General features: G+C 39.3%; 2 protein-coding genes across 2 annotated transcripts; both read left to right on the forward strand.

Moving 5' to 3' along the window:
- The first annotated feature begins 308 nt into the window (after window positions 1-308).
- kcnk3b (potassium channel, subfamily K, member 3b) lies at window positions 309-3,261 on the forward strand. The gene is made up of 2 exons (XM_006798628.3): window positions 309-694; window positions 1,879-3,261. The coding sequence occupies exons 1-2, from the start codon at window positions 412-414 to the stop codon at window positions 2,766-2,768; spliced, it is 1,173 nt and encodes a 390-aa protein (XP_006798691.1). The 5' UTR covers window positions 309-411; the 3' UTR covers window positions 2,769-3,261.
- Window positions 3,262-8,612: 5,351 nt separating this feature from the next.
- marc1 (mitochondrial amidoxime reducing component 1) lies at window positions 8,613-13,984 on the forward strand. The gene is made up of 7 exons (XM_006798629.3): window positions 8,613-8,908; window positions 10,876-11,046; window positions 11,353-11,500; window positions 11,592-11,735; window positions 12,017-12,078; window positions 12,296-12,367; window positions 13,485-13,984. Exons 1-7 carry the CDS (start codon window positions 8,658-8,660, stop codon window positions 13,609-13,611), a joined length of 975 nt encoding a protein of 324 aa, XP_006798692.2. The 5' UTR covers window positions 8,613-8,657; the 3' UTR covers window positions 13,612-13,984.
- Window positions 13,985-16,932: the final 2,948 nt, after the last annotated feature.

The raw sequence follows: 16,932 nt of genomic DNA on the forward strand, positions 1-16,932 counted from the left end.
ACATGGATATCAAGTTTAGTCCATCTTTTTTTCGGCACTACCGTTCTTCTTGGAAACTGGAGTAATGTGCTCGTTGTGGCCTCAACCACGGAGGCTGGCCGTGCTTTTGTATATTTAGTGCATAAACTCCTTGAAGATGAGCGCTTTTGCTTGGAGCTGCTACTCCAACAAGCCGCCTCTGACAGTCTGTGGGATTGCCCTGTGTTCCTTTACTGCGCAATCTAAATATAAGTCGGTGACAAATAGTCCAAATACAGTAGCAACCCAACTGTGATGTGGGGGTGGTGCTGAGAGAACAGCTCCTTCTCCAAAGTCCCCCCTCTGTTGGATCCGGAGTCCGTCAGGAGAAGGTGGCAGAGAGCCTCAGCTCCCACCTGCGCTCGATTTTTCTCTCCCCCTCTCCTTATTATCATGAAGAGACAAAACGCCAGGACTCTCGCCCTCATCATGAGCATCCTCACCTACCTGGTGGTCGGAGCGGCCGTCTTCGAGACCCTGGAGTCGAAGCAGGAGAAAAGTCACAAGAGGAAGCTCGACGCCAGAAAGTACGAACTCATGCGCAAATATAACTTGACCAAAGAGAACTTCGAAGAGCTCGAGCACGTCGTTTTACAGCTCAATCCTCACAAAGCAGGACTCCAGTGGAAATTTGCTGGGTCCTTTTACTTCGCCATCACTGTGATTACGACGATAGGTGAGCAACAGTTATTTAATCAATACATGTGATGTATTATTGCATTTCATTGAGAGATGTTCAGCGCAGGGCCGGAGGAAAGATTTTTAGAGGAAGTGGAGTCACTAGAGCCCCCCTTAGTTAGTTTGTGTGTCTCATTTAAAACAACAGATAAATAAAGAACACCTATGACTTCCCACAATTCCTGGGGTCTCTTCTAACTACTTAGACAAAGAAAATCCTGTCTGTAGCACTATAAAAAATATTTAAAACATTTTTAAAGCTGAAGATTCTGTTTCCTAAAAGAGTGGAAAAATTAAACCTTCACTTGTTAGCACATTGTTGCTAGTTTGTATTTTAAATGAGGAGGTTGTACCTTGATAGTATGATTAAAAAACCTATTTTCTTCTTACGCCTTATACAGTATATTTGGAAACATTTTGGAAATGGATCAGACTTGACATATCCTATAATAACCCCAAAATTTTCATGTGTTTGCTGTGCCCATCAACGCTGAATTTTACTTTAATATTCTTGAACAAAATGAAGCTTTGTTTACAGGCTTTCATCACTTCTGGGTAGGTAACATTATTCAAAAAAAGCATCTTTTTGTGCAGCAGATCTTTATTCTTTGAGTTATATCTTCAGAGCGGCTGTAATTGGCTTACCAATCAGAAAAGTGATATTTATCTCAAATGTAAAAGCTAAGACACACAGAGACATGGACACTGAATCATTATTATGACTGTCTAAGTAAATCAGAATAATTGTATGCCATTGTGGCTTTCTTGGATAATTAAAGACAAAACAACACCAGGTGTAATTTAGTTATTTATTATGGAATAAAAAGATCATTTAATGATGCCATATGAAGAAGAAAAGATATGGAGATGTCTACGGCTTTGGTTCTGGTTCACTTCAGCATAAGTTATACTTATAAATATTGCAATATCTATGCTGTCAACAATCTGCGAGTTATAAATGAAGTAGAAGTAAGTTCACTATATTAATGCCAAGCTGAATCGTTTTCCTGGGCTTTCCCTTTTTCTCTTAGTGGGAGTGTGTGTTGGTTTCCTGTGGAATTAAATCAAGCAGCTGCTGTTCTTAGGCATTTATATTAGGTGAGGCTGTCTGTTGCTATGACTCACCACGGCAAAAGAATAGGGACAAAGATGTCTAAAGATATGCAATATTCCCTGTCTCAGGTTATGGCCACGCGGCGCCGAGCACCGACTCAGGGAAAGTGTTCTGCATGTTCTACGCCCTCCTAGGGATCCCGCTGACCCTGGTCATGTTCCAGAGTCTGGGCGAGAGGATCAACACGTTTGTCAGATACCTGCTGCACCAAGCCAAGAAGTGCCTGGGAATGCGTCACACCGAGGTCTCCATGGCAAACATGGTGACGGTGGGCTTCTTCTCCTGTATGAGCACCCTGTGCGTGGGGGCTGTGGCATTCTCTCACTCGGAGGGATGGAGCTTTTTAAATGCCTTCTACTACTGCTTCATTACACTCACCACTATTGGCTTCGGAGACTACGTGGCTCTGCAGAAGAATGAGGCCCTGCAGAATGACCCTCAATATGTGGCTTTCTGCTTTGTTTACATCCTCACGGGCCTGACGGTGATTGGAGCGTTCCTAAACCTGGTGGTGCTTCGCTTCCTGACCATGAACACTGAGGATGAACGCAGGGACGCCAAGGAGAAGGCGTTGCTCTCTGTCAGTAAGCCCAGAGGAGAGGTGGCTCATCTGTTACCAGTCTCAATATCAGCTTCCTCCACACCTGTAGCAGATAACACCACAAAGGCTAAAGATTTCAAAGGTGTCTACACTGAAGTGCTTCAATTCCAGACTATTTGCTCCTGCTTATGGTACAGGAGCGAGGAGAAGGAGCAGGACTCCATACCCAACATGATCCCTCAGGAGATGACATTCTCCGATGCCTACTTGCAGCAGAACAATGACTGTGCTCACTACATGGAGCCTGGCTCAACAGGCTGCGTTTGCAGTCCACGTCAGTGCACGAGCATAAGCCCAATATCAGGCCTACACATTTTCTCTCCATTCAGGATGTTTAAGAGACGCAGCTCCGTGTAGCCTTTTCAGCACAACAGATTTCATTACAGCATAATTTGTCTATAACTGCCAAGTGGGCAGCAGATACTTGGCAGTCCTCAGCAAAGACATGACTGCAAGTCGATGTTTGTGGTGCTACAATCCCAGTAATCCAGAAGCATAACGTGCAAAAAGGGAAAAAAAGCACATAGAGTACTGTAAACACAAATATATATATTTGAGAAACATCACGCAGTGTTTTTAACTGAGGTGTTATTCGAGGGCATCCAGTATGCTTTGAGGAATCCTGTAGGTGTGTCGAAATTGATCTGGTTAGCTGCACATGAACGATACGTCTGCGCAGTGTGTAGGTAAGAGCAGAGGCTTCGGAGCGGTGGCACAGTGAAAGGGTGACATAAAAAAATGAATAAATGATTAAAACCTGTCAGTCAGCAGCTCTCAAAAGCTAAACTTTGTGTTTTTGGTAATAATCTCAGAGGTGCTGATTCAACTCAGGGGTTATTTCTTAATGTTGTAGCTGTTTTCCTTTGATAGGCACGCATCATGATGATTTTCTGGACTTTTTCCACCATGGTGTTTGTGACTGGGCTCGTATCAGTTGCCTTATGTCGCCCTGAAACAAATCGTGATTGTCAAAGCTTCAGAAAAGCTGATGCATACCAGAAATTTCATGTGACTCATGTGTAGCTGCCCCTGGTGTTATGACTTCTAGGGCTCTTTGCCCAAAGTACAGGTGCATCACAGACACTACTAAATTACGTAACGTGACAAGTGGGTAGGTTAAAAAATAAATCACATCTCAAGCGCAGTTAAAAAAATCCATTTGGAAATAAGTGCGGTGATCACAAGTAGACACTTATCGGCGCTGAGCGAAACGCTCTCAACTGGATTAGTTGTGTAACACTGAAAGCACTATTTTAAAAATTACTTGTGGGAAGAAGCAAGAACTCCAACAGCCCCATCAAAAAGGAGCATTGGCAACTTTCTATATGTGCTTTATTCATGTCCCCGTGAACATTAAAATCAAAGCTCCTGTGTGTTTAGATCGAGACTTAGACAGATAATTTTCCAAATACAGTAAACACCTGGTGACATTGCCAAGATACCTGCTAAGTGGCAGGAGTTTGTTAAAACGCTGATACCTTTTTACCCCCTAAAGCTCACTTATTAACAAGCATTCTGTTTCACTGACTTTTTTGTACAAACGAAAAAGTGTTAAATGTCAAGCTGTGAACAGCTTTTTAGTTCATGTGCCAAGCCAAGTAATCACCTCCCATTAAACCACAAGTTGTATTTTTTACACTGATTAAATAAAAGAATTGTTTTAATGTTTACATGTTTGAGCCACTTAGAAGTAATTTAGAATTAAGGGAATAGATCTAAGCCAAAAACCTGAGATCTAAGACAGATATGAAGCACACCTCTGGATCAAAAAGTAGAAGCAGGCTATTTGAGCAGCAGCTTGGAGTGGCAGCTGGTACGGGGTACAGTGGATAATAAGCTGGTTGCCAATCACAGTCAATTATGTCACAATGGGCTGAGCCTGGGTGATTGATGGAAAAGGAAAAATCCACCCTCAGCTAGTATTTCCTGTGTTTCTGAACCCAGTCTGGTGCTTAGTGGTGTATTTTTCTGTGGGCGACATGATGCGATGTCACACTCAGTTTATTTCCAGCAGCTTCAATAGATGATTAACTTCTTAAGGTATTTCATTTATTTAAGAAAAAAAAGCAGTAAAAATTTTTTTATTGATTTTTGGATGGATGCAGAAATTTATTGAAACATGCAAATGTAATATAGAAAATAGGGCAAAAACAGAGTCTCTCGCTCAGATTTTGCTAATGACCACAGTGATTCTTTAAAACAGCCTGAACTCTCTAAAGCAGAATTCCTTCTCATTTCTTTGTGTAGTCTTCAGGAATATTTCTCCAGGCTTCTTGAGGAACATTCAAATTTCCTTTTGGGTTGTTGACTCCCTTTTGTTCTGTTCAGTGTCAAGACGATCCCACACTGCTTCAATAATGTTGGTGTCCGGGATCTGGGGAGGCTTATCCTCGACTGATAGTGTTCCAGGTATGTTTTCGCTGCACTGGGATTGTGTTTGGGATCATTGTCATGCAGAAAAACGAAGCCGTTTCCAAGCAGACACTTTCTAGATGGTATTATATGGTGGATCAAAATCTGATGATCTCTAAGTGATGAAATCTGTGTTCACATTTCCATCAATTTTAACAAGATCCCCAACACCACTGGCTGAAATGTAGTACCAAACCATCAAAGAGTCTCCAAAATGTTTCACAGATGGCTGTACGCACTCACAAGACCATGCCTTTCCTTGCTGCTTCCTTTCCTTAAGAATTACTTCTTGACAGTCTGGCATTTTTCATATATTCAATGAAAGAAGTGGGAACTAATTATGTGTGTATTAAGTTATCTGCTACCTTGGGTTAGGTGCTGTTTTTGTTTGAATGATTCATATAGGTCAGTGTTGAGTGGCTTAACAAACAAAGAAAAACATTCCTCTGAAAATGATTGAGTACAAGGACTGGACTGAAAAAGAGTGAAAAAGGACATAATAAGCCTGGAGAAGTTTTACTCAAGACCATTAAGATTTCAAGAAAGTCCGGCTCCATGGAAGCAAATACAAGGAAATGAGGGGTGGCTCAAGACTTTTGCACATACTGTAGCTAAAATTAATATTTATTTATTATTTAAATTGTGGTAGATTCATTTTCTGTTCATCAGCTAATAGATTAAGTAATAAATTATTGTAAATTTATACAAAAACACAAAAGCTGTCAGATCCTACCTGTTCTCTCTGGATTTTTGTAACATGTGTAAACTCTCCACCTGAGGCACAAACACATGAGTCACGATTTTATTCAGTGTTGCTCTGGAAACAAAGTGAACGTCACAAATTCTTGAGGATTTGGCTGTTTTGGTTTTTTCTTTAAACTTTTTTTTTTTTTTTTTTGGCTTAAGAGGGAAATCCTGAACGCTATTTTATGCACGTCTGGGTCTGATCTGATCTGTGTTACTGGAACTGACCTTTTGTGGTGGATGGAAATAAATCAGTGCTGTCCACACATGATAAAGGAAGGAAAACAATGAATGTGACTTTTTGCCTCATAAAGTAGCAGTCAGTTGTACATTTCGTGCAAGTACTGCATTAGTTGAAAGTAGTAGATCACGTTGCGTATAAAGCGCCTTGAGGCTATATAAATAACATTGAAGTGAACTGAATTGAAAGTTGCAATGGCACAAAGGTTTCTCTTCTTCTTGCTGTTTTCCAAGATGACAAAGGCTAAATTAGTACTTGAACAATCAAAGAGCACTTGAATTTTTTTACACATACCCTGCCAAGGATTGTATGTATAGTTGAGACTATTCATTTGTCCGACAATACAAAACCCTCTGATCATAAAACAGTGCATAATACTGTACTGTTTTGTGCTATCATAGGGGAAAAAAGAAAAAAACATCCATAGAAATACTGAAAATTTGAATATTTTATCCAATAAATGAATAATATTGAGTTTTAACTGTTGTTTTCCTGCTCACAAAATCACCATCTACAGGCCATATAAGCTGTAATCATGTGACTTACGATCTCCATGCTGCTTATCAACATGTGCTGTGTGAAAGAAAAAAAAGCCTGCTGAATGTATAGAAATGACTGTTTGGTCCAGATGGTTTCCCCCTGGGAATTCTGACTTCAGTCCAGTTCTGGACAACCTACAGCAGGTTAGTCACGAGCAAAAGTTTGGCAATGCATCATTATGTCATAGAAACACATCACTTTGATGCTGCACTTTCAGTTTAGGGGAAGGTGCTGATGTTTGAGCTTTAAATATGCTACCAGAACAACTCATTTTTTCTTTTTTTCTTTTTAATAAAAAACTGATTTGGCTATTATAGACCAATGAGAGAAAGTCTTACTGTTTCCTTGGCAATATGTGTCACTGATATCTGAAGTCTTAAATCACCATTTTCATTAAAGGAATACAGTTTCAAAAATGTAATAATTTGCAATTGTGCAATAAAATAAAAGGCTATGTGTAAAAGTTGGGGGTTTTGGACTATCTTGTTTAAGGTCAAATATTGTTTTTATATATTATAAATATATAGTATTCTTCAGGAGTGTTGATTCGTCACTCTTTTTTAAAAATATTTCCAAGGATCTGGACTTTCTTGTACGTTTGGTCTTGAGGAACAGTCATCTAGTCTTTCTGAAGGTCTTTCAAAGTTTTGGCTGCTTTTTCACTTTCCAGTCCAGTCCTTGTACCTGACATATCTCAGCAAACTTTTGGTTCTGCTCACTGAAACCTCATCAGCAATGGTCTCAGGTGCCAACAGGAGATCAGTTGGTGACATCATCTGGCCACCATCTCATAACAGTTTCAAATTTAAGTATGAAAATGACCCCAAACAGGATGCCAGTGCAGTGAAGGTATACCTGGATATTATTGAAGCGGAGCTTTGCCCGTCCTTCAAGAAGCCTGGAGAACTATTCCTGAAGTCTACTTAAAGAAAGCTTGTCCAAGAGAGTTCAGAAGAATAAGAAGAATAAAGGTGGTCAAAAAGGTTGACTTTATATGTTTTGTCTTATATACTGTATTTCCACATGTGTTTGCATCTTTTAACAAACTACATCTATTTTCCATTTTTCTAAAAAAAAAAGAAAAGAAAGAAAGAAAGAAAGAAAGAAAGAAATGAGAGGTGGCTCAAGACATTTGCGCAGTTCCATATTATGGCAGCGTGGTGGGTAAGTGGTTAGCACTGTTACTTTACAGGACGACAGTTTCTGGTTTGAAACTGCTGGTCGGCTGGGCCTTACCTTGTAGGTGCTCCACTTTCCTCTCATGGTCTAAAAACATACGTGTGAAAGTGGTTGTTAGACTTGATATCAACTCTGTGAAAAGCTGAAAACTTTCTTCTGTTTTTTGTGAACCCTCAAATTTATTTTGAGCCGTGTTGTTATATTTTTGTGTTGAAAACCACTGGTCTGAATGATTTTAAGTGAAAGCGGCGCAATAATTTTCCAAAATAAAACATCATTAAAGTGGATTAGAGGCCCAGTAACAGGAAGCAGCCTCATTTTAGGCTTTAGAAACATAAAGATTTCTTTATGCACCTAGAATGAAATTGATACATCAAAGTGTGCTCAGGGCAATTAGGACCGCATCTCGTTATCACGATTTGAGTGCCATTGCAACATCAAACCAGCTTGCAAAGCCTGGCTTGGTGCCTGTGAATCTGCCCTCAGCCATCAGACATGAAGCACAAAAAAGCAACAGAAGGACTATCCATTCGACAAATCCCTGTATTGACCCCCCACGGCTGAAGCATCTGCTGTTTTCTACTTTGGCTATAGACCTGAGTATCTATGTCAAAGACAAAAATAGTTTCACTGAGAAGGTCAGCTATGACCTTACATCACTTGGTTTCTTCTGTTTCTGGGGGAAAAAAATCTGAGCAGGTTAAAACTGAAGGTTTGCCTCTCGTTGTTGCTGCCAATTAAACAGATGGACTAAAGTGCCCTTGGTGTTTATGTGATTTCAAACAAAATTTTATCTTCTACATTTTCCAACACAAGATTGATTTGACAGATTGGAGATAATTAATTACTCACTGGCATCTTAAAGTTACAGGTTATGGAGAAAGAAAGAAATGTGATGCATGATGTTTGAAAAATTTCAGAGGTGAGAGAGCTTTGAGATCATTAGTGGTGAAGCAAAATAAACAAGAAGTCCTCGTCGCTCAGTCACTCACAGCAGCTGAAGTGCATCACGTTAATAAAACGGTCTCCCTTCAGCGTGCTGCTGACCCAGGGTCGCTGAACGTCGCACGCAGAGGCCGCTGTCACTTTAACAAAAGTTCAGAGTCCGAAAAATTCTTCGAGGCTTCAAAATGGATCTGAGGAAGCTGGCTGCGGACGCAGTGTCCCAGAATAAGAAAGCCGCTCTTCTGATCGGCGGAGCCGGAGTTGCAATTCTGGGACTCGGTCTCGGATATAAATACCTGCGAAAGCCAGAAAAAGCTGTTCGTGTGGGCGTAGTGTCGCAGCTCCTCATTCACCCTCTCAAGTCTGGCAAAGCGGTGCCTTTGGCGCTTGCAGAGTGCCAGAAAATGGGGCTGAAGTTCGGAGAGCTGCAGGATCGGTGAGTATTGCAATAAATAAATAAATAAAATTAATTTATTGTTAATTAGTTCCACCGCTTAGTTAAATGAAAGATATTTACCGCTGTAACCATTCTTCGTTACCTCGCCATTAAATCTTGCTGCAGGGCGGCGACGTCTCCTACTTGTCTTTTTATGGAGACATGAGGTCTTTCAATTCATGAAATCGCAACAAGTCAGTGAATTTTCAACCACTTTGTTAAAAAAAAAAAGATCTGTAGGAACTTTGATATTCCCATGGACCCTCCCCTAAAAAATACTGGAAACACCCCTGCACGGAAGCCCCCAGATTATTTTTCAGTTAATGTTTTATGAACAACTGACGAATAATAAAGTTTATATAGAGAATAAGTTTTTGTGTAAAAAAACAACAAAAAAAACCCAAAAAAACCCGGCATTTAAATTAACAAAAGCAGAGTACAAAACGTTTATATAGTTAATGATAAGCTACTGTGTAAATATTAATTAATTTATTATTTGTTTTATTTTGGTTTGTGTGTGGGTGTTTGTGTCAACATGGATATCAAACCAGATTCTAACAGAACATTTTTACTCAGGTAAAGAATATGGGAAACAATTAAACAAAATCACACTGCCATGGTTAAAACATTTCACACACTGCCGTACTTCTTACCTCTGTTTCAAGGTGTCCTCTGATCTCTGTTTCTTATGGTTTTAAGTGTACCATAAATAATTATCATGCCTATGCAGTTTTACTGTTTCAACAGCAAGTCCATGTCTCTGTGGGAACCTGAAATACAGACGTTTGTCTAATCCATCAGGAGAAATCGGTCAGATTTGACTTAAAACAGCTTCAGTGTACAAAAAGCCAATAAATATAAATGATTTTTAGTCATAATATCAGAGTTCAAGGGGGACCCTGACATCATCACAAAAGGTGTCTATGCTGCCGCCACACTTGTCCAGATTCCTGCAGAGACCGGCAGGAAGGGTTGGTGCTGTCACCTCGCAGCAAGAAGGTTCCTGATTAAATTCCCAACTGGGATCTGCATGGGTTTACTGCAGGTTTTCCAGCTTCCTGTCACAGAGAAAAGACGTGCATTTGAGGTTAACTGGTGTTTCAAAATTGGTCACAGATATGGGGTGTATAAATATTTTAAGTGTACAGAATAAAGTGTGGGATAAAACCTTCACTTGTACAAAGGTTCTACGTGAAGGCAAATACATCAGATTTGCACCTGCAAAGTAAAAAGTAAATATATTTAGTCTGAGCTAACCAAGATTAAAGTGAGATAAAAACACAGATAAAAGGGAACGGTCATAAGATTATAAAAGCACCTGAGCTGAGTACAAAGAGCACAAACTAGTTTTCAAAAAGCAAATGTTTTTGAACCCCAAGTGTTGTTTAATGTTGAATTAATACTGATAAATATAAATGGTAGGTAAGAGGATTTTTGTTTTAATATAACAGTGAGGACAGTGTTTAACAGTTGTAATGATTATACATGGTTATATAATATCTATTATATTTATAATATAATAAACATTTTTAACTTCAAAAAACGCTCTCTCCCTCCTCGCTGACACATTAAGGATGTCACGCTATTTATATATTCAAAACAGAGCTGTAGTTCAAAATTTGGGTATAGGTATGAATTATAAGGGAACTTTTATTATGAAAGGATATCCTATTTTCTAACTCTTTAAATACATGTGTTGACAGTTCTACCTTGCATGAGCCTTTCTGGATAACACCCAGAACAATTTTCAACCAGGGGATAATAATAAATTGTGATGTAAATCTGGGATTTCTGCATGACTCAGTTTTGCCATGGCAACCTGTGATGTCATTGATTCCCATCTCATCTCTCCTTTAATATTGTCTTGAGTTTGTGTGGGTTTCTTGCCAGATGATGGAATTAAATTGGGATGCCAAATAATGCAGATGGGTGAGGGAAATCCAGCTTTCTATGTGTTTTGTTTGCAGACACTGGATGGTGGTGACAGAGGACGGTCACATGGTGACAGGCAGACAGGAGCCACGTCTGGTTTTGGTGTCTCTCACCTGTGAGGGAGGACAGGTTTGCTTAAACGGACCAAACATGGAGGAACTGAAGTTCCCCATCAAACAGCCCGACAACCCCGTCCTCGACTGCAGGTGCTACGTCTGCTTTTAATTTGTACTGCTCGGTCTTCTTTCGGTGAATAATTCAGTTTCTTCCTGTATCTTATATAGTAAAGTTATGAAGTGAATGCATTTTGAATGTAAATTTAATTTGACGTGGATGCAAACTGAACCTGGACCAGTCAGTGAATTAATACACTCATAAAGTGATAATTCTGCCTTTCAGAGTCTGAATCTTTTGATAAGTTGACCAAATAATCAGTGGCATTTTTTTCTAACCTCTGGTTTGAGATTTACATAAATGCCTCTTCTGTGTTTATTTACTTTTTTGTCCTGTAGAGTGTTTGGCGTTGACATTCAGGGCCGGGATTGTGGTGACAAAGTGTCTCACTGGCTTACTCATTACTTTACGGCAGAGAAAACTTATCGCCTGGTGCACTTTGAACCTTGCATGAGGCCTAGAAGTACAGCTGAGAAACAATTTGAGGTACTACATGCTTTGTAGTTTATTTTAATGCTTAAATTTGATGCATCTTTCAAGCCAAAATGCCCTGATCCTGTTGTGATGTGTTATCCAGGAGGTGGCCTACCCAGATTTTGCACCTGTGATGCTGCTGTCAGAGGCCTCTGTTAAGGATCTCAACAGCAAGTTAGAGAAGGGAGTCACGGTTGAGCGCTTCCGCCCCAACATTGTGATAAGTGACTGTAAACCATTCGATGAGGTGCGTTGTTCAGCCTTTGCCTAAAAAACTAACGCTCGTACCTCCTGATATTCTTGTCTACAAAGAAAAGCAAAAACTACTTTAGAGCCAGTTAAGGTCTTAAAAATATTAGCTCTCATGTCTGTCTGCACTACTGGTGATTAGCTTTTGTTTTATTTTTCCTGGCTGAAAAGACGATCATTTGGTCCTTTTACTTGTGACTAATAACTCACCCTTTTCGGTGTGAACAGCGTGGACTAAATTTGTCTCCAACTCCAAAACCAACTGCTTTGCTTTTTCAGGATTCGTGGGAAGAGCTCCAGATTGGCAGCGTGCGACTGCAGCGTGTAATGGCATGTGGAAGGTAACACTGTGGATGCTACGCGCACATTTTAATCAGACACAGAATCCGTGCATTTATCAACAAGAACAAATCCAAAGAGTCATTGCTGGTCTGTGCAGTTTGATTTTAGAAATAAGCAATTGTCAGGCAAAGTGAATGTGTGTGTTAAAAATGATTTAGGGGTTAAATGGATGCAAACGTACCTGTAAGTTTGTTTTTGTTTTGTTTTTTTTACCAGGTGTCTTTTCACCACAGTCGATCCAGAGACTGGTGTAATCAGCAGAAAAGAGCCTCTGGAAACACTGAAAAAGTAACATTTTACCTCAATATTATTATTATTAAGGGTTTTTAAAAAAAAATATTTTTGAATGTTTTTGAGTAATGTTGTATTTCTATGTACAAACAGTGGCCACTTTGTTAGGTACACCTGTTCCTCTGCTCGTTAACGCAATTCTCTGATCAGCCAATTGCATGACATTTAGGCATGTAGACATGACCAAGATAACCTGCTGACATTCAAACTGGGCTTCACAGTTCAGTTCAATTTTATTTATTGAGTGCCAAATCACAATAATAGTCAAGGCACTTTATATTGTAAGGTAAAGACCCTACAATAATACAAAGGAAAGAGAAAACCCAACAATCATAACTGCATATGAGCAAGTGGTTTAGCGACAGTCGGGGGGGAAAAAAATCTCCCTTTTTAAAAGGAAGAAACCTCCAGCAGAATCAGGCTCAGGGAGGGGCGGGCATCCGGGAAGAAAGGGGACTTTGAATGTGGCAAAGTTTTTAGTACCAAACAGGCTCAACTGAGTATTTCAGAAACTGTTGATCTACTGGGTAGGGTTTAGAGTATGGTCCAAAACAAAGAAAGCATCAGGTGACAAAAGAAAAGCTTTGGTGATACCAGAGGTAAGAGGAAGGGGGAGAAAGGAAGGCAGCAGTAGCCACAATACTCACTTGTTACAACCAAGGTATGCAGAAGAGCATCTCTGAACACACACACGTCAAACCATGAAGCAGATGGCCTACAGCAGGCACAGCAGGTGCCAGTCCTGTCAGCCAAAAATAGAAAACTGAGGCTACAATTCCCATGGCCTCACCAAAATTAGACAAAAAAAAGACTGGAAAGACTTCTGGTCTGATGAGCCCTGATTTCTGCTGTGATGTTCATATTATAGGGTCAGAAATTGATGTTGAAATCTGCAGAAAATGTGTGTTGCCATCATGTCAATATGGATCAAAATCTCAGAGAAATGTTGTTGAATCTATGCGACAAAAAATTAAGTTGGTTTTGAAAGGACAACTATCTCCAATCTGGCACTATCAAGGTGTACCTAATAATAAAGTTGCCAGTGAGTCTGTTTTAACCTCACAGTGGGCTTTTTTTCCTGTCTGTCACATCTAAAATGTCTTTGAACTCACAGCTATCGCATGTGCAAACCATCTGAGAAGCACATCTACAAAACGTCTCCACTGTTTGGACAGCTGCACAACGTGAAGAAGACGGGCATCTTTCAGGTTGGCGATGTGGTTTACAAGATCACCCGCTGATAGAAGGCGTCAGGAGAGAGGGGGCAAACCTGAAGTCAAAACACTCAGAAGTCGTCTTTGATATCAGACTGAAGAAAGCACTTAAATTCATGTAGTGTAAGCAAATAGTAGAATAGAAATGGACAGAAATTAACTGCTTTGAAATAACATTTAAAAAAGTAGCACCGCATTAGTATTAATCATTCAGTTTGCCACCCCAGCCTTTTTTCCTTTTTCTGTTTTGTTGGTCTCAATTTTTGATGATTTGACTGCTTCTTAATCAGCTAATAGAACCTGATTTGCAAATATTGCTAACATCTGCTCAATATTCCAACTGGTTATATAAACCAGAAATTACATGCTGCTATTGAAGAAATAAATAAAATTGCCTTAAGTCTTTGTACTCAAGTGCTTCCTGGAATGAACACGTTGCAAAACTATTTGTAAATCATCCATCTCACTGCTCATAATTACTTTTTAATGGCATATTTTGAAAGGAGCCTCCTTTTTTACACTCTACATCCCCCTTTTTTCACTGTCGTGTCTTATTTTGTGTTTTAAAAAGGACAAGCTTAATTGCACATGTATATTTAATAGATACTAAAAGTTCTTAGCGTGATTCCTAGAAAATGGCAAGGCTGCTTTTGTATACTTTTACATGATCTAAACATTTAAAGATGATAATTGCTACTTTAAAAATTAGAATTATAAAAGAAATCTTCCCTTTTCGGTATCATCTCTCTGGGTAAATATTTAGTTATGGACTCAAAACTTTTATTTAAAAATAACTCAATTTTAATATTATTAGTGGCAGTGATGTAAAATGTAGACCTTTCCTATAAACAAGAGCTGGGCACATCAGTCCAAATCCAATCAAGCAATAGTATCGATACCAATGCTGGTGGTTTTGGATTGATACTAGCATGATAGGATCGATACTTTGTTTCTATCCTGCAAGTTTGGTATGTAGCCCACTGTGTTGTGGTAATTGGGGTTTTTTTTTGCCAGTACGGGGTTATGAAAAATAATTGTGGAAAGAAAATTTGAAAAGTAAAACTGTCAGTGATTTAGTGGTCATTACAATGTGTTCAGAATTTGCAAATTGATGATTCATCTCATGACACACTACTATCCTACATAAGCCAGCTTCATAGGTTAACAGTATTGGTAATGGAAAATTGGCGCTCTATTTACTTGGTATCAGATCCATACCAAAATTTGCACAGCAGATTTTTGCAATGTTTTTGTTTAAACTACTAGAACTATTAAATTATTTACGCAGTTTAAAAAAACAAAACAAAAACAAACAAACTCAGTCGACCAGTTCAGATGTCTCCTTTACATGATATAAAATTGCTAAATGAATAACTACCACCCGAAGAAGCATATTTCATACACGAGAGGATAATTGCTATGAAGCCAAGATTACCCATCAAGCAATGCATGAAAGACAAACCCACCAAGTGAGGGCTAAAAAACTGTACAAGGGGAAATCAAAGGGCTTTCTTTTGATTTGGTTACATCAATGGTGAACGAAGACTGTCTGCGATGGGCTTGCTTTATCTACCGTCACAGCTTCTACACCCGCCCAGCCTTCTTCTAAACACCTGAAAAAGCAGGGATTTAGGGCTTGTGGAACATCCAAGCAGGACAGGGCGACTTTTTCATTCAGGAAAATGCTCTGCATGAAAGATCACCAAGAACTTGATTTGGTACATCAGGGACCTTTAAGTTGTAAATTCAATTGACGTTCAAGTAGTCTCCCTCTGTGCCACCGTCAGCCCTGTGTACAATGAGGACACGCTTACACTGGCAGGAAAATGAAGATGGCCGTCTTGAGAGGGTCTCCATAACCTTAACCCAGACATGTGTGACTGAGTACAATAAAAACATAGTAGGTGTGGCCTCATTTGACCAGATACTGGGAACAAATTCAGTCCATTGCAAAAGCCGAAGTTTTAACGTAACGGTTTTCCAGCATCTTCTGGAGAGTGCAGTGACAGCTTCATCCTTCACAAAGATGTATTAATCCATTATCTACTTGCAGCATACATTAAAGCAAACAAGTAGTAGTCCTGAAAAAAAGCACATACATACAGCAGATTTTATGACATTTTTACAACAAACAAAAAGTTCCAGATGGCCTCCCTAACATTATAGGGTTCTCCTCTATTTCAGACCAGCAGGTGACAAATTTGGGCCTCTTTAACCCCACACGTTGTAGTCCCACGAGTATAAACAGTTTTAGCACTGGATGCTTTACTGGCTGAAGTTTTTGACCCAGTTTTATTTGCTAATAGTGGCCAGTAGAGAGCAATATGACTTAACTTAACCATGAAGAGTCTGCAGAGTAAAATGATATGCCTGTAATTCCATAAACCATCAATTAATTTGCAGAAAAATGATACAAAGTGTTGCATAAAAAAAACACCATAATGCAGGAAATGAAGTGTCTGACGTTCATAATTTTCCGAAGGAGGACCCCTCCACCCCCAGACCCCTGTTTAATGACATCCAATCTGATGGTGTAGCTTGATATATATATATATAAAAATAATAATGAATTAATAGGGATCACTAAGGCTAGTGAGTCATCCTTGGGGATGAACAGGACAAAAATCATGGCATCTATGCAGTAGATATTTTTAGTCTGCACACAAAATCACCCAACAGACTGCTCTCCCTTATGGCTTTTATAAGATCTTTTTTTTTTTTAAATTATCATTAAAGATTTGTGAGACTTATTCAGTGGAGCGAAGATGTCTTCCTGCCTTGTGACTACACGTCCACAGGTTGCAAAAGAAACCTGGGCTTTGGTTATTTACTTGCAGTTCCACCACTTTTCAATGCACTGATGACATTTTTAGCTGTTTAAATAGATTCAGAAATAACTAAAAGGCACTACAGGATGTTAGCACATATTTCATGGACACAGGCTAAAGAATTAAGAGGCATAACTGTTTTATTTAAATAAATTCACGGTAGGTTATTAAATAAATTTCACCTCATTCGCCTAATACGCTAAATGTTGTTTGTGTTTTTTGCCGTACTTGATTTAGGATCGGGCAGCTCGTTGCATGTAAGCCTCACTGTAAGGAATTCAAGCAAATAGACAAAACACTGAAACCTGCAAAAACACGTCTTTAAAAGGGTGAAGAAAGCCATCATTTGTGTGTCACCAAACGTCAAAGGGTGATCCCTCTACTTAAAAACCCTCCAGCTAATAATTATACAGGTTGATGCAAATCCAAATGTCTGCATGGCCCCTTCGCCGTCACAAAAGGTCAAAAGGGTTTTTTTTGTTTTGTTTTTTTTTTTTTGAAAATATTTTTATTGAAAAAA

Source organism: Neolamprologus brichardi, chromosome 19 (assembly GCF_056152115.1).
Source record: "Neolamprologus brichardi isolate AB-2024 chromosome 19, ASM5615211v1, whole genome shotgun sequence".
Lineage (NCBI taxonomy): Eukaryota > Metazoa > Chordata > Actinopteri > Cichliformes > Cichlidae > Neolamprologus > Neolamprologus brichardi.